This window comes from Elephantulus edwardii, unplaced genomic scaffold (genome assembly GCF_000299155.1).
Source record: "Elephantulus edwardii isolate Elephantulus edwardi_28Jun2011 unplaced genomic scaffold, EleEdw1.0 scaffold00121, whole genome shotgun sequence".
NCBI classification, from domain to species: domain Eukaryota; kingdom Metazoa; phylum Chordata; class Mammalia; order Macroscelidea; family Macroscelididae; genus Elephantulus; species Elephantulus edwardii.
In genome coordinates, this window is record NW_006399871.1 from 3,397,102 (window position 1) to 3,414,051 (window position 16,950).

At 46.2% G+C, this 16,950-nt stretch overlaps 1 protein-coding gene across 2 annotated transcripts in view; it reads right to left on the reverse strand.

Annotated features, from left to right (window-relative positions):
* Window positions 1-7,460: 7,460 nt before the first annotated feature.
* The window catches only part of KLHL18 (kelch-like family member 18), a 58,393-nt gene continuing 48,903 nt past the window's right edge, over window positions 7,461-16,950 (reverse strand). The window contains exons 6-9 of one of the 2 annotated variants that reach the window (XM_006892954.1): window positions 14,135-14,357; window positions 11,286-11,390; window positions 8,934-9,045; window positions 7,461-8,285 (exon numbers count right to left, since the gene is read on the reverse strand). In XM_006892954.1, the coding sequence (XP_006893016.1) occupies window positions 7,899-8,285; window positions 8,934-9,045; window positions 11,286-11,390; window positions 14,135-14,357 (827 nt within the window). In that variant the 3' untranslated portion in view covers window positions 7,461-7,898. The remainder of the gene's footprint in view (window positions 8,286-8,933; window positions 9,046-11,285; window positions 11,391-14,134; window positions 14,358-16,950) is intronic. The other variant, XM_006892955.1, reaches the window with a different exon arrangement.

The window sequence follows — 16,950 nt, forward strand, 5'->3', positions numbered from 1 at the left end:
TTACCTTATCTTGTATCATCATTGGGATCTCCACCAGGCTCACGCCCACTGCTGCAGTCACTGTGTCAATCATCTTGTCCAGGGTCTTCCTCTCATTCTCTGACCCTCCACATTTCTGACTAGGATGTTCTTTCCAAAGCCTGGCCCCTCTGACCACATGCCCAAAGTGTAGGAGTTGAAGTTCCACCATCCTTGTCTCTACAGAGGAGCTGGTGAACAATTCTACACACACAACTGTCAAATCATAATGTTGGTCACAGTGTCTGTTGTTCTGCTGTCTGGGATGTGAAATCCAGTGACCTTGACCTCCAACCTCAGCATTGGCCCCCTCATCAGTTAAGGCTAGCAATATTGCAGATACCCTTAAAGGCAAATTCTTTCCCACTGAAAAACTCCCAATTTAGATTTCTTGCATTCCTGCAGATTAAGTTCAAAGAAATTAGGACCCAATTTTATTAGAAGAGACAAAATATGATTTGAAAAGTGGAAAGACATGTCTTAGTCTAATTTAAACTCTACAAGGCAGGGAATTTGAAAACTTTAGTTCATTGATTTAGCTACAGTACTTAAAATCCAGTATTTGATGACCAAAAAATGCTGAAAAATTAATATAATGAACAAGCTAGCTCTTGTAAAAACACAAACATTTAACATATTGGACTCCACTAGAATTTGAGACCTGGTGGTACAGTGCCTAAGCACTTGACCCCCTCACTAAAAGATAAGCAGTTTGGACCCACTAGAGGTTCCTGAGGGAGCTCTCAGTGAGGAACTGAGAAGAGCTGAATTTTGAGGATGGGGAGAAGTAGGAGATAACCACATGTGAAGATGAGTACAACGTACAGGTGACATCCAAGGAGTGTGTCAATTCAGGCCGGTCCGGAGGTAAGCCTCCAGATGTCATCCTTACTTGTGGGGGAAAAGCAGTATTAGCTAGGAAGAGTTTGTAGAAAATGGGGCCCAAGACTGTGCCCCAAGGACCCTAACATCCAGAAGTTATAAAACAGCAGAACATGAATAGAGAAAGGTGGCTGATTTTTGAGACAAAGAGATGGAAATGCTCCCAGATAAGGGTGTGGAAAATGTGGAGCTCGTAAGGGCACAGAGCAGGCTCACTCCAGTAATCTCAATTTCTGCTGACCGGTTAAGACTCTCCTTACCGCCAAGTGTCCAATTCCCTATGAGAAGCAGGTGCCCACTCTCAAGAGAGTATCTTAGACAAGCAAAGAAAATAGAATTAAAATTGTAGTATCTTCCCATGGAGAAGCTCAGAACGAGGTGGTTTTGCTGGTGAATTCTATCAAGTACTCTTTAAAAACAATAATCCTTCACTAACTGTTCTCAAGAGCAGGAAATAATTTCCTATTCATTTATGTGCCCTTATTACTGACCAAAGCCAGACGAAGATATTGAAAAAAAAAAAAAGGATTACATGCCATGACCAAGAGGGATTTTCAATTAATATTATATTCCATACTAAACAACTAAATCATAGAATCATTTCAACAGATGCAAAAAAGGTTTTGCAAAATCTAACATTCACTCATGATAACTATACTCAACAATCTAAGAACAGAAGGAAACTTAATCCACCTGAAAAAGGTCATCAATATAAAATGCCTAACATCATTGACACTGGTGAAGAATTTAATGCTTTCCTCCCTAATACTGGGTGTGGGTGTCCACTTATATGTTCTGTTCAACAATGCATAAAATAATAAAATTTCTTTTTCCCTCCTAGTCAGTAGGGAGGAAGGTCTGGTGGCCTCGTGGGTAAGGAGCTGTCAACTCAAAGGCAGGTGGATTGAATGGACAACTTAAGAGAAAAAGACAGACAGACACAAAAGGAGTTATGTCATCAATGAACCAACTATCCCAACGGAGAAAGAGCAGAACCCACGGGAGGGTCAACAGAGTTGGTTTTGATCGACAGCAGTAAGTTTGACAGTTTATGAAGTAGCAGCAAAAAGAACTGGTCAACACTGAACCATCTCATAAGTAGCAGATGATCAAGAACCAATGGTATAGGTGGCGGGGAGAAATGGATGTAAATTTTTTCCTTTTACGTAGATCCATAATCAACACCTATGGTAGCAGCAATCAAGAAATCAAAAGAGGTTTTGCATTGGGGCAATTAGATGCCAAGGAACTTTCTAAAGTGTTGAAGAGCAAAGATGTCATTTTAAAGACTAAGGTGTCCCTGATCCAAATAGTATTTTCAATTGTTTCCTATGTACCTAAGAGCTGGACAATGAATAAGGATGACAGACTAATAATTAATGCTTTTGAACTGTGAAGAAGAGTACTGAATGGACTGCCCAAAGAACAAACAAGTCTGTTCTAGAGGAAACACAACCTGTATACTCTTCAGAGGCAAGGATGGGGAAACTTTTTCTCACATACTTTGGGTATGATTATCAGCAGGCGTCAGTCCTTGGAAAGAAGCTGAAAGGAAAGCTGGAGGTCAGAAAGGAAAGATCTTCGGCAAAATGGACTAACACCATAACAGGCTTAACCCTATTAGTGATCATGAAGACAGTGCAGAATAGAGCAAGGTTCAGATCTGTTGTTCATACAGTCCCTCTAGAACGTAGTTGACTTGAGGACACCTAACAGTGTTTATGTGAAATTCCAAGAAAAGGAAAATCTACAGAGCTAAAACACAATGGTTGCCTGAGTATCAGGGTAGGAACAGTTAGTAACAGCAATTGGAGGGCTTGCAAGGTGATTAAATCTTAATATTCTAAAAATATAATTCTTCTATTGTATATTATTATATCCTAATATAAGGATGAAAGTAATGGCTATACGAGCAAGTACATTTACGAAAAAGCATTGTATTGTAAACTTACAGTGGATAGAACTTACTGTAAATTATGTCTCAATAAAACTGTAGGGGTGGGGAAGGTCAGAAAAAACCCAAAATTACATAGAAGATGACTTGACAAGTGTGACTAGGCACATTTTGAATATACCTGATTGTCCTGATGTGGCTTTAGCAAGGGTTAAACCCAGAAACCCTTAACTGTGGGGTGAACATCAAAATGGGAGTCCTGAAAAGACTGGCTCCAGGAGGCTGATGGAAGAGATGCCAGAAATGATGTCCTTTTACGCTCTGCTATGGAATGTAGGTTTTCCTCCAAACTAGCAAATCTAGAAACAAAAATTCGGTAGGGAACTTAGCATCATTAAAGAGACACACATCTAACATTAAATCAGGAATAGAACGCCTGGGATGATCTCTAGTCAAACTGTGTCATTTCCTTGTCACTTTCGGGGTTGTGTCATGTTACTGTGAGCAGCAGTAAAAACCCAAAGTGCTGGCCTTTGAGGTGGAGCGGTGAGTTCCACCTCACCGCTGTTAGTCTTAAGGGAAGTGGAGTTGCAAAAGGAAAGAAGACAGATACTGAGAGAGAAAAAAAATTAGGAAAAGGCATAGAAGTCCAGCTAAAGCTCATTGTTCCACGGGGCTCTGCTTCTGACCAGGGGATGTAGGTTACTTGCAAAGAACTGTTACTGCTTTGACATTTCTCTCATGTCAAGAGTGCACAGCTCAGTGGACTTCCTGTTTCAGCACAAGTGCCTGTTTCCATAATCCAAATGGTGTATTTTTAAAAAAAAATTATTTCCCCTACTGCCTGGTTTACTTCCCAAGACCCACTATGGCACTGGTATCAAGCCTCCCTCCACACACCAATGCTGAATACTCTTTTATCAGGAGCCCTGGACTGTGAGTGTAGATGCCTGGTCTCAGGTCTTGACTGTATCACCATTCCCTTGTAATAATAATGGAAGCAGACTGCTGGTCTTTTCTTCTGTGGTAATGCTGGGTGGGTTCAAACCCTTGACCTTTAAGTTAGCAGCTGATCGTGAACCATTTGCATCACCTAGAGACCCCATTTATATCCAGCATTTAAAAAAACAACAGGCGAGCTCTGGTGACCTAGTGGCAAGAAGCTGCACTGCAATCCCAGAGGAGTGCGGTTCAAATCCACCAGAAGCTTTGCTGGAGAAGGAGGAACAATCTCCTCCTGTACCAGTCAGATCCGATTTGACGGTACACACACACACACACACACACACACACAAAAAAAAAAAAAAAAAGAAAAAACAACAAACAACAGGAGGGGTGGGCAGGGAGAAAAGTGCAACAATAAAGGAATGGAAATCCAAAGTCTCTGTACATTATCATTAAAATTAATAATAATAATAATAAAAAAACACACAAAAAAAACCAAAACAACAAACCCAAATGACAAGAGGTGGAAATAACCCATGTGTCCAACAACAGATGACTGGATAAACAAAACGTAGTAATATTTGGTGCTGGAGTTGACTCACAGCCAAAGACTGTACATACACACCACAGACTGAAAGCTTGCCCAATCCTGTGCCATCTTCCCAATGGCACACTTAAGCCCACTGTTACATTACAGTCACTGTGCCAATCCATTACACTGTGGTCTTCCTCTCCTTTGCTGACCTTTCCAAGCAATGGCCCTCACGACAACTTGCCCAAAGTACCTGAGACAAAGTCGCACCATCCTTGCTTCTAAGGAGCATCCTGGCTATGCTCACACACACAAACGAGTCTTCAGTCCCAAAAAGGAAGAAAGTCAATGAAGCTCTGACACATGACACAACAGGGATGAGCCCTGAAAACAGTATGGTGGGTGAGTCACATAAGACCGGCACAAAAGGACAAATATTGTTATGATAGCAATTATACAAAAGATTCAGAACAGGCATGTTACACAGAGAACAAAGTTTATTAGAGGTTACTAAGGGTGGGTGGGAAGGAAAATGGGGTAGTTATTGCTTAGAGGGTATTGAGTTTCTGTTAAGGGTGATGAAAAAATTTGGAAACATGGTTGCATAAAATAGTGAACATGTCGCTGTATGGTACACATAATAATGATTAAAATGGCAGTATTCTGTTATAGATCTATTTTGTCACAATAAAACACAATTAAAATCAAGAAAGGGCAAGGTGAGGATATTGGGAGGGTTCTCTTTATTACTCTTTGGTTTCTTAAAACAAAAGACATGCTTTCTATAAATAAAAGGAGAGAAGGAAAACAACTGGGGAGGTGGACAGAATTCCTACCTAGTCAAGTGTGGTCAAGTCAGAAAGTGCGCCTTCAGCTCTCATCCTGGTTTTGATCTAAGGTGAAACCCAGAAGGTTCCGTGTGACAGCCAAGAAGGGGAAACGCCCAGGGACAGTGGGCACCTCATTGCTCTGCTCGGAACTTGGCAAGTGTCAGTCCTACTTCATTGTTCTGTCCTTTCCACAGCATCCTAGTGTGATGCTGTTCCTTCAGCGATGCTACTAGAAAGCTTCCCACACCAAAGAGCCAGGCCAGCTACGTGCAGCCAGCCATATGCCATCAGAATGAGGATCCGGTGAGAGTGTGAAAACGGCTGTTTGCTCACTTGTGCTCGGAAGCTTGACGTTAGTTGGAAACTTTGACCTCAGTGCAGCAGTCCATCTCCTGTACCAGGATGTGGGAAGGTGAGAGTGGCTTAGGAAGCCCATGCCAAGAACAGGGCTCCAGCCCCAGAGCGTGGGGAGTGGGGGTAATGATTGATCTATGCCCAGTTGCAAGCTTTGGGGCTCGTAGCAAAAGGACTGAGTGAGGTCCACTCACTAGCCCACTGATTAAATACCTTTGCAACTGAGATTCATCAGTGCGGCTTCAAATTCACAAAAGAAGGGCGTTTGTACTATTAAGACAAACACTGACATATTCCTCTCTTAACAGAAAAATGTGGAGCCTGACCTCCGTTCGAGTCTACCTCCGTAGGTAAACCCAGCACAAGGGAAGCACGCGTGTGGGATGCTTGGAGGAAAGAGTAAGAAATGCCGGAGCTGCACTATGAGCCCAGGTTAGACTATATCAGACTGTGAGTCTTTTAAAGTAATAATAAAAACACATAATTTTCAAGTGCTTGTAGCAGAGGCCCAGCTCCTAAGTTTTAGCTAACAAAGGTCTTTCCCTCTGAATGCATGGTGATTGCACACACTGGTAAACCTGAAGGTCTCTGCAGAGTATCTTTCTGGAGAGGCTTCCAGGCCACCTCAGGCAGACAGCAGACGTGGCGGCCAACCAGATGGAGAGCTGGGCCCCGAAGATCCAGCCTTGGGTTAAAGGGATCATTTCCCTTGTAGTCTCTACTGGAAGAATTTTATAAAACCAGATTTTGGCAGCAGCAGTTGAAGGATAAAGGCCTGAAGTACACCACAGACTTTTACAATTTTCTTTTCTTCCTCCAGCTTGTCCTGGCTCGATTACAGGAGGGGTGGAGACAGCTCCACCGCCCAGTGCACTGGAAAGTGGAGAGAGAGAGGGTCCTCCTGTTGGGGTCCCATTGTGTTACCCGAAGGTCCCACCAAGGGAGGAAGAAGAGGAGCAAAGAGTATAAAGACCCATTCAAGAGGTCATGTGCCAAGGTCAGAGGAAGAAACAGAAAATACTGTTCTTTGCAGCAGCAAGGGATTCTTTCGGCCTTTAGTCCTTTATGTGGTCAAGCCAGCTGTGCTTGACTGTAATGGTCCGTTTTGCTGGTTGGTCTGCCGAGGGCTGAAGGGAGGCCAGACCTCTGGAATTGGCAGGTGGATGGAGGAGCAGTGGACTGGCAGGGCAGATGAGGTTGCTAGACCAAGCCAGCTCCTGGCTGGTGGAAGGAGCAGGCCCCTGGTTAGGTACAAGAGGTACAAATGGTGAATGTGCCCTAGAAGTATCACAATAATTATCCAAGAAAAACTGATGGGAACGGGAGAATCTAGGCAGACCTGCTGTTTCCTGCTGGTCCAAAGGGGAAGAAGTGTGAGTGGGGGATGGGAGTGAGTCAAGAGGCGCCTCGAAGCTGGGGGCTCCTCGGGGGAGGACGGCAGTGATCCAGCAGACTGGCTGAAGCTGTGATTAAAATGTCCTCTGATGACGGGTGTGAAGACAAACCACACGAGCACCCATGGCTACAGGACCAGCGAAGAATGCACCGGTTCCAGCCGTGCTGGGGCACAGAAGGGGCCCCACGTGCTGTGTTGAGCCACAGGCCCCTGGGATCCGAAGGTGGGAGTGGACGTCGCCCTTTTCATGTTTGGCGGTTTTCCATTCAAACTCAGATTTACTGTTATGTGTCTTTTTTATATAGATATAATTATTTTTTTTCTGAGGAAAAGTTCACTTAAAAGAAGGATTTTCTTTCCAGTTTCTTTCAAGTGTTTTCTTGCTTCATTTCCCTTCCATTTCTTTCAAGTATTGTTTTATTTCCTCTTCTGTTTCAGACAGGAAGGGAAAAAAACGAGCTTCCCAAAAATCTCGAAACTCAGACACAGCGAAACGTCTGCTGAGCTCATCTCAGCAGCAGGATGGACCTTCCATGCTCCACAGTGGAAGGTGTGTGTGGTCGTGCGCTGTGCTGTGTACACTCGGCTGTATAACCACGAGGGAGAGCATCTTCTCCCAGCCACGATCCCCCGCTTCTGAAGAGCTTGGCCCCTGCAGCCATCTCAGGGCAAACTGGCCACAACATGGACAGATGGCAAGCAGGCGAGGAGTGTCAGGAAGCCGATGGCCCGCGCTGCAGTGGTGGTGGGGACCCGGGCCTGGACGCGGCCTGTGCCGGCACAGACCAACAGGAGTTCCACGTCACAAGCTGCCAGGACCCGGAGGGGCTTCGGTCCCATGCTGTGTATCTCGATGACCCAGGCCTGAAGGTCACAGGGCAGCACAGCAGGGAAGGCTTCAGCACCTGAAAAAAACCGTACCTCCGCGAGCTCACATCCCACCCCACCTTCTAGTCGGCCGCCTCTCTGGATAGAGAGGAACTCTTCCTAGAAGGAAACCCCTATGTTTGGACCAGGTCCTGACCCCACCACGTCCCATCCTCTGTCTTAAATGGTGAGGAGAGGGATGCAGCCCACACCAACCCCGCCCTCATGACACGCCATGGGAGCCATAAATGTCCAGCGGTCCGTCTCTGGGTCGTACATCTCCACCGAGCTGAGATTCGACTGTCCGTCGTAACCGCCCACGGCATAGAGGCGCCCGCAGCTGGCCACGAGGGAGACCCGGCTCCGGCGCGTGTGCATGGGCACGATCAGGCACCACTGGTCCGACACCGAGCTGTACATCTCGGCGATGCTGAGGAAGCCCGAGCCGTCGTAGCCCCCGCAGACGAACATCTTGCTGCCCAGGGAGGCCGCGCCGTGGCGGCAGCGCTTGTTGAGCATGCCGGCCGCCGGGTGCCAGGTGGCCGTGTGCTGGTTGTAGTGCTCCACCTACGGGGACAGAGGCACCGGGACGGGACTGTCAGAGCCAGCGCGCACCCAGGCGGGTCCCAGGAGATGGCTGAGTCCAGTGGGTGGCCTGGAGATGAGCTGCCACTCCAGCTGGACACCTGCTCTGGGGCTCACAGGGGCAGGGGAGAGGGCCCGAGTCCTACCCCTTTGTCCACATCTGAAGGGGATGTGCCCCAGGATGTACCAGAGCCAGCATGACAGTGGGGTCTTCTGCGTAGGGGGCTTACCATGTTATTATTAGCTGACTCGACGGAACCACAACTCAATGGCAGAACCGTTTTAAGAAGAAAAAAAGTAATTTTAAGCAGATTATCCAGAATAACTCATGTATTTGCAAATTTACTTTCCATGTGTGAAATTACTCTGGGCAGGGGTTTCACAGCTCTCACTGGCCTACACTGGACAGCTGAAAGTGGGGGGTGGCTACACTGGACCCTGCCCATGGGTACTGGCCCGGCACCCTTCCTTTTTCTAAAGGAGTTTGAAAATTTCAGCGCATGCAGCAAATGACCTAAAACCTCACTAGATGATGCCTTGTTCAGCACTAGCAAAGCTGGTGCTTTTTCAGACAATTCTTTAAGGATGGACAGAGGAGGTGCCCTCAGCCCAAGAGCAGCCCAGACTTACACTGTTGAAGATTTGCAAGCCGTCATGGCCTCCCGACACGTATATCCTGCCCTCAAAGACAGTAACCCCAGCAGCACTGCGATTTGAGCTCATTGGGGTCACCACAGTCCACCTGAAGGAGAATCAAAATAGAAGATGAGAGTCAGTGTTCTGTCCTCCTGGGACTGCACAGTGGCGTTTGGGCGAACCTCACTCCCTCGATGAGCTTGGGCTGTCTCCTCCTGTCCCCCACCCCTGCTGACTGTGCCGTCTGGCTGCGGTCTCTTGGTGTAAGCTTCAGGCTTAGAGCCCGTCTTTCTGGCTCACTGCTGTGGGCACTCAAAATCAGCACACTCCAAACAAGGCTTTGCTCTCCTAACATTTCTGTTCTCTCCCTGCATTCCCTGGTCTTGTTAATGGGACCACCAGCTAGCTTGTGGCTGTAATAACAAAACTCAAGTGTTTTCTTTGGCTTCTTTTCTCTTAGTCTTGACATTCTTGTGGTCATCAGCTCCTGATGAGTCTGCCTGCTAGTCATCACTTGTTCCCATCCTCACTGCCAGGGCCCCAGTCAATCGTCTGGACCACTCTTCCTCCTTAGGAGTGGTCTAGCTTTTGGACCACTCCCATCCTGACCCTGCACAGCTAGAGGCATCACTGCCAGATGTTCTCCAGCACCACCCTCCTCCAGTGACTCCTCATGATTTACTTGAAGGCACAGCCCAAGTGCCTTGATGTGGTTCTTTACCACCTGGCCCGCGCCTACTTTCCAGCTTCATTCTGGCCACATGCCACTGCTGCCTGCCCCATCGGCCTCCCACATCCCATGCTCCTGCCCACAAGCTGATGACACTTGATCATAACTGAGCCCCTTCTCATGTCTAGGCTGCTCTTCTTGCCGTCTCCCTGCTCGCAACGCACAGCTCCCACTGTCCACCACATGAGTCTATTTTCAGAAGATGCTGGTCTCCCATGTCTCTCACCCAGACCCCCGGAAAGATGAAGGTGCTCCCCACTCTGCACTCGGCAGCTCTGGACATGGACCTTCAGAGTTCCTGCGGCCTTAGCAGACCACACACAGACCCTGGATACCCATTCCATTGTCTGAGAGGGAGCTGACTAAGTGAATGGAATGATACTGACTTAACAGCAACCGGATAATACTATTCGACTAGTTGGCTTATGTCATGTAATATCATCAAATTTCATGTACTGAAAAAACTGAGGCTAATATTACCAGTGTTTTTAATAAGACACTAATTCTACAACATAGTAAAGGTATTATTAAAGATATTAGGTTAAACAGGTGTCTTTACATAAGAATTTCCCAGAGCCTCTAAAATAGTATATATATTAAAGAAAAACAGATTCTGGTGGTATAGTCTTCATTTATCAAACTTATTTCCCTCTTCCCAGTCCATCAGACATGCACATCTATTTGTTAAGTATAACATACACCATGTCTGATCGTGCATTCACTTCACACTTCTTCTCCCTCTATTCCAATAAAGCGCTGTCTACCATTCATTTCCTACTCTTCCCTCCCCCCCATAACCACTGGGTCTGTCCATATGTAAACCTTTCTCTAGTTTGATTTTTTTTAAAATAACAGTCATCTTATACAGTGTTATTGTCCTTATACACTGTATCTGTCCTTTTATGACTTATTTCACTCAGTTTAATGTCTTCTAGACTCACCCATGCATCTAATGTTTCCTGAGTTCTCCATTGTTTTTCAATGCTATGTGTGAGTGGATCACAGTTTAGTACTTTGTTTCTTGGTGGGCACTTTGGCTGTTTGCCTCTCTCCGCTATTGTACATGATACTGTAATAAACACGGGTGTGCATGTGTGCTTGAATCACAGCTTTGGATTTCTTAAAGGGGTACTCCCAGGAGTAGAATAGCTAGATCAAATGGTATTTTTATTTTCAATGTTTTGAAGAAATGCCGAACTGTCTTCTGTCGTGATGGCACCATTTTTCATTCTCACCAGCTAACTTTTTACTCCCTGCCCCAAAACCATCTACTACTCACTTATATGACACTGAAGATGTTGCTCATCTATTTCTCAGCCCCTCTCAACTTTATTTACATAAAATGGGCTAATTTAGTTAAGAGACCAAGAAAAAATGTTTTCGAAATGTCTATAGTTATTCAATCAACTGTTATTAAACACCAAGGTTCTGTAATAGGATTGCTATGAGTCGGTGTCGACTCGACAGCATCTAACAACAATAACAGGCAGAGTACTAGAGGGTTAAAAGGGAAGGCATTCTCTACCCTTGAGGAGCATACATAAAACGCTGCAGTTCTAACTTCTCCTGTTCTCTGTTTAAGAAGTCCCAGGTGCCCAGGGCAGCCACTGTCTTACTTGTCCGTCTCAGGTGAGTAGGTCTCCACAGAGTTGAGCGATGAGTTGCCGTCGTAGCCCCCACAGACGTAGATCTGCCCATCAAGCACAACCGTCCCCATGGCACTGAGAGAGACACAGCTGTCAGTCAGGACAGGCCCGAGGCTCCATGCTTACCAAAAAAGACATCCACCCATCAAACCGCCTCTTTCTAGAACAGCCCCATACTTACCAGGAAAGACATCTACCCATCACTACCTCTTTCTAGAAAAGCCCTAAAGCCCAGATGTAAGACCAAGTAAAAGTGGGAAATAAAGGGGGCAGAGCCTTCCTGTGAGTCCTCTCACCCTCCAAGTCTCTATCCTGGGATCTACCTTCTCTTACTGTCTCTTGATTTGTCTGAAATGCTCATCTTGCTGAGCTGGGGGGTCTAATTTATAGTCAAGGTCCTGGTTCTCTCCTCTGAGAGAACATGCTGCTCCGAGAGAGATCTGACTTGGATATAAAGCAAACCGACTCCCATGTTCTTCCCTATGACAGACTCTCACAATAGCAAAGTCCTGGTGGGCATCAGGCAGTCTTCCTTGTACACATGCCTTTTGTGAAATTCAGGATGAATTCTAAGCTGCCTAATTAACTGTATTTTAACCTAGTGCTGGAGAAGAGTGAAAATGAATCTGAGTGTAAAATAAGCAGGAAAAAAGAAAATATATCAGGCTAGTTGCCACTTTTCAAGTGTATCCACATATGATCTCATCCGATCCATACAATGTCCCTTTGAGGGATGTGGTAACGGATCTCCTGAGCAAGTCCGGAAAAGGGAGAGGACCTGTCTGAGGCAAGGACTCTGGGAAGATTTGCTGTTCTAAGTACAGAAACAAAATAAACATGGCGATTAAGTACTAATACACGACGGCACTGAGCAACAATAAGAGTTCAACGGCAGTGTCACAAGAGGGAAGTAAGAGAAGCACACAACTGTACGACACGAACTATCAAGTAAGTGCTGAAGACAAGGATGGACGAAGACACAGGAGGACAGAGACCAGGGAAGGCTGGAATAGTCCGTGTGACGGAGCTTCTCAGAGGGGGTTTGGGACAACTAGGAAAGAGGGGAAGAAGAGAGACAGCAGGAAGGAGGTTGTAACCAGATGTCAGGGACAGGCAGCTGTGTGGACTGTCCGGAGAGGGGTGACTAAGAACACTCTAAGGTAGCCTATATTTAAAGGGGGTGAAATGAAGGTGGGCCCACACTACTAATAACAGGGCATTAACCACAGCAAGAAAAAAAAAAGGAATACCCGGGGGTCATTCCTCCCAGACAACACTCCAGACCCAGGGACATCAAAGCGAGGAAGTGGCCCAGCGCAGCCACACAAGGAGGAACCACTGATCACAGAGCAAGCCAGCCAGCCACTCTGGGCTGGAGATACAGAGCATGACTACCAAAGTTCAATGCCACAGACACCTGCACAGTAACCAGGGAGCAGGAAGGAGGACACAGCAGCGGGGGGTGTGCGTGGCAGGGGAAAGCCGTGAGAACATTAGAACATGGGGGTGAGAGAAGCAGTTTATATATGCACATCAACTTTCTATGTAAACAATCACATATATACATATACATGTAATTTCTTTTTCCTTCTAGGACAAAACTCACTCTGTGAAACTGGACTTACTGGCACATTATTTTCCCAGCCTGTTACCACATATAAACACTGCTGAATGTGGAAAATGTGTGTCATGGCCTCTACCCTCTTGTGGGGTGCGGCCCTTTCACACTAACTTTTCTTTCTCGCCACAGTGAGTAGAACCCAAAGTACGGTCAGGCAAAAAGGAGAGTGCTGAGATCACAGAGCTATAAGCAGGAAGGCCCCTGGACAGCATCTGGTCAAGTGGTTTTCAACCCCCTTCCTTCTTAAATTCACATAGCTTTTTCTCCCCTGGCCCCTTACTATTTTGTCCATGTCAAGAAAACTAATGCAAATATACAAAGAGATAAACGTAGAGCTTCTGGTTAAATGGACGGGGTCCCTGGGCTGCTTTGCTCCGAGGCCAGCCTTCTAAAGACAGGGTCATTTGAAACCACTCATCAGGTGCGGCCTCACTGAAGACGGAAGAACAGAAGAACTTGTCAGTTAAAACCCTTGAGCTCTTCAAAGCTCATGCCGCCCAACTGTGTAATCATTCAACCACAGGTCTAAGTAAGGAGAGATGTGTTAGGCACTCAGAAGGCTAAATGGAGCACTACTTGGATGTCCTCTAATCCCACCACTTATACAGGGCATGTGTGTGAGCAAGTGGCGGAGGAAGCAGTTGCTGACATGATGTGAAGTGATGACACGCCCTGGCGGATATCTCCGTGCTCTAGGCTCGGGGGAACGTGTGGGGACCCGGACCAAAGCAGCACTGTTTTGGTGCATATGATCTCAGAGTGGTGGAAGCACATGTGTGGCAGCGGTCCAGGGGGAAAAAAGTAAGAGAAAAGCCTCTTAGATTCCCTTTTATGTCTAATAAAAGTTAAACCCTCCTCATTCTGTTTCAACTTTCATCACTTCTCTAAAATCTTCCAGATATTCTAGTGTTTCTCAAATCTTCCAAAACACAAATTTCCCATTCTTAGCACTTACATAACAACACAGTTTTCATGTCTCATCTTGCAACGTTCCTGAGAGGATAAGGCAGGTAATTTGCTATTAGGCAGATAGGGGCTCATTTCTAGGAGACGCCCACAGTGGCTGGCCTTGGGCAGGAAACTCGCAGGCCAGAACCTGGGCTTTACACTTATCACAGGCCCCTCCCTGCTAATCCGGCAAGGTCCTCCCGGGTGGCCAGTGTGTACAGCGGGGCTACACAAATGGTTTCCAGAATACCTTCTCTTGCTATTCATGCTCCCCACTCTGGTCCAGGTGTCCGTCTCGGGGTTGTAGACCTCCACTGTGCTGAGCCGGAGCTGGCCGTCGTAGCCCCCGATGGCATAGAGCAGCCCGTTCACCACAGCCACACCCACGCGGCTCCGCGCTGTCGTCATGGGATGGCACTTCTCCCAGCGATTGGCAATGGGGTCAAACACTTCCACCACATTCAGGGAATCACCTGCATAAAAATTTGCTACTCAAATTAAAACACATGAGGCCACATGTTTAGATCAGCTACTGAGTGTTTAAAAGTGAGCTCGGGTCGCAGAGTCTAGCTGTAAGCCTGGCCGAGGTTCTTTGGTGGTTTCAATCCGTCAGTGGGAGAAGGATGGGCAATCTCCTCTGGTGCAATTTATAGGCTCCCAAACGTCGGCTGAGGATCAGCTATGACTTGGTTCAACTCCTTGTCAATGACTGACTTTGACTTGATTATTTAGAAGATTTGATTTGATCCTATCAGCTCATCCCACAGAATTAGTGAAACAAAAAAGGATCCATTAAGTAATTTCAGCTATGATGATCCAACCCAATTCTTCTGGGAAAATCGGAATCGGACAGAAGAGTCTCTTTCTAGGAGGGCAGTTTTCAGTCATAACCAAGTACTCTAACTGGAAAGCTCAAGATGAACACTAACCAAAACACTATTTACCCCATTTGGGAGGTACGCTCAGAGGAAAAGGCACAGGATCCAAGGGTGAGTCTCATTTACTAGTGCGTGACCCTGGGCAAGTAATTTTGTGTTAGATCCTCTGTTTCTCAACGTGAAGTGGAGATAATCTCCATCACAGAGCTGCTCTGGGGATTATACAGCAAGTAAACCACCACCAAGCATGGTTTTGAAATTCACCAAAGCACCGGTTATGGTGGATTCTGACTCCTGGTCTCCCCACCAGAGCAACAGAGTGAAAAACTGAGCTATAGAGAGTTTTCTTGGCTGTGATCCTTCCAGAAGCAGACTAAGCCTTTCTTCCAGGTGCTACAGGGTGGGTTTGAACCATCAACTTTCAGTTTAGCTCACAATCACAAACCATTTGTGCCACCTAAAAGCCCTAAATGTACCAGCCAAGCCACGTCAACATCCCTCAAGTCAACGCTGACTCACAGCGTGCCTGCAGGACAGAGCTGATGGCCTCACCAGACTCCCAAGCCTGTAAGTCGTCACCGGAGCAGACCACTTGCATCGTTACCTCTTGCAACCACTTGGGAATTTGAAACACTGACTGTTTGGCTCAATACTCAACCTTCCACACCACCATCAACATAGAGAGAGAGCAGCTGGCCCAGTGGACAGAGAGTGATGCTACCAAGCCAAAGGTGGGTGACTTTTAATCTGTGGCCCTCGGGCCTGTCTTTCATTGTGTTTGTTCAGACATTCCTCTAGGTCGTTTAGCCCTGGTGTACAAGTCGCCGTACAGCGGTAACTTGTGGTTGCTGTGAGGCTAAACACTGTGACACTGACGTGTCAAATGCGTTAATGGTTGGTTACCCACTGTGGACAGAGTGGGGTGGAGCTCCCCGATTAAAACAAGCTTGGAAGTAGGAGTGGCATCCACTTCTGTAATAGCTTGCCTCCGGAAACCCTATGAACCTGGAGAGAGGATGAAAGACACCTAAGCGTTGAGGACTCTCCTTCATAGGGTCGCTATGAGTCGCCTGAGACGTGACAGCACTTAACAACAACCACCACCACCATACCACCCAGAGTCCACTGAAATCTGAAGTGTTCAATAAAGAGTAACTGTTATAGCAAGGGGAAAAAGTGATCACACTGCAGTCATTCCTTTCTCATCAGGGTTTTGTGAAGATCAAAAGAACTAAGTGCCCTCGTTGTTCTATTCTGCTTTGGAGTAAGTATGCCTTATCCTCTCGAGACCATACAGCTAGCCAACAGCAGAGATTAGAGCACTGGTCTGGATTTATTCTGGATCTGTCATTCTGTTATTACATATTATTCTGTCTATACCTTTAATGAAAAAGACGACTGCTTACCAACTATACACCTGGATGGACAGAAATAGAAAAAAAGATAGACAATCTCTTCTTGTGTGATTTACAGGTTCTGATAACCCAATGGAGGGTCAGCTATGGGACAGTTCTATCTTGGTGGCCATGAGTTCAGTTATGTCACTGTAAGAGCTCTGGTGGCAATGTGGGCTGAAAACTGAAAGGACGGAGGTTCAAACTCACCAGTGGCTCTGCAGGAGAAAGATGAGGTCAGCTGTTCTGGCAAAGATTACAGCTTTGGCACTAACACTCCAGAGATAAAAATTTCTTAGAAAGAATAACCACATATGAACAAAGGGCAGCATCTGCCCATAGACAAAACTCAGAAAGAAGGAAAAAGCAGACAGAAGAACTAATGGAAATCACAATCACAGGATGAAGTGAGAAGGGCCCACCCACCACGTTGTTGGTTCTGAAATCAGTGAAATAAAGCAAAAAGTATATGAACGGCTTTGTAAATCTTCAAAGGGGAAAAAATAAGTTATGTTCGTGGCCTTGAACTGTGCACCTTTGGGATTGCAGCACAACTTCTTGCGACTAGGCCACCAAAGTTTCCTATCCAGGCAAAGATGACAGTCTTTTTCCTATAGGCATTTCTACTCTACAGGGGCACAATGAGTTAGAATCGACTTGCTGGTACTGGGTCAATGGGTTTATGCCACTGTATTACAGATTAAGATGTCCACATGGTCCTCTATACTAAGTCTCTGTTGCCCTGATGTGGGCAGGAAATGGGAACTGAAGGAGTGTTCCAAAAACCTTGGCAA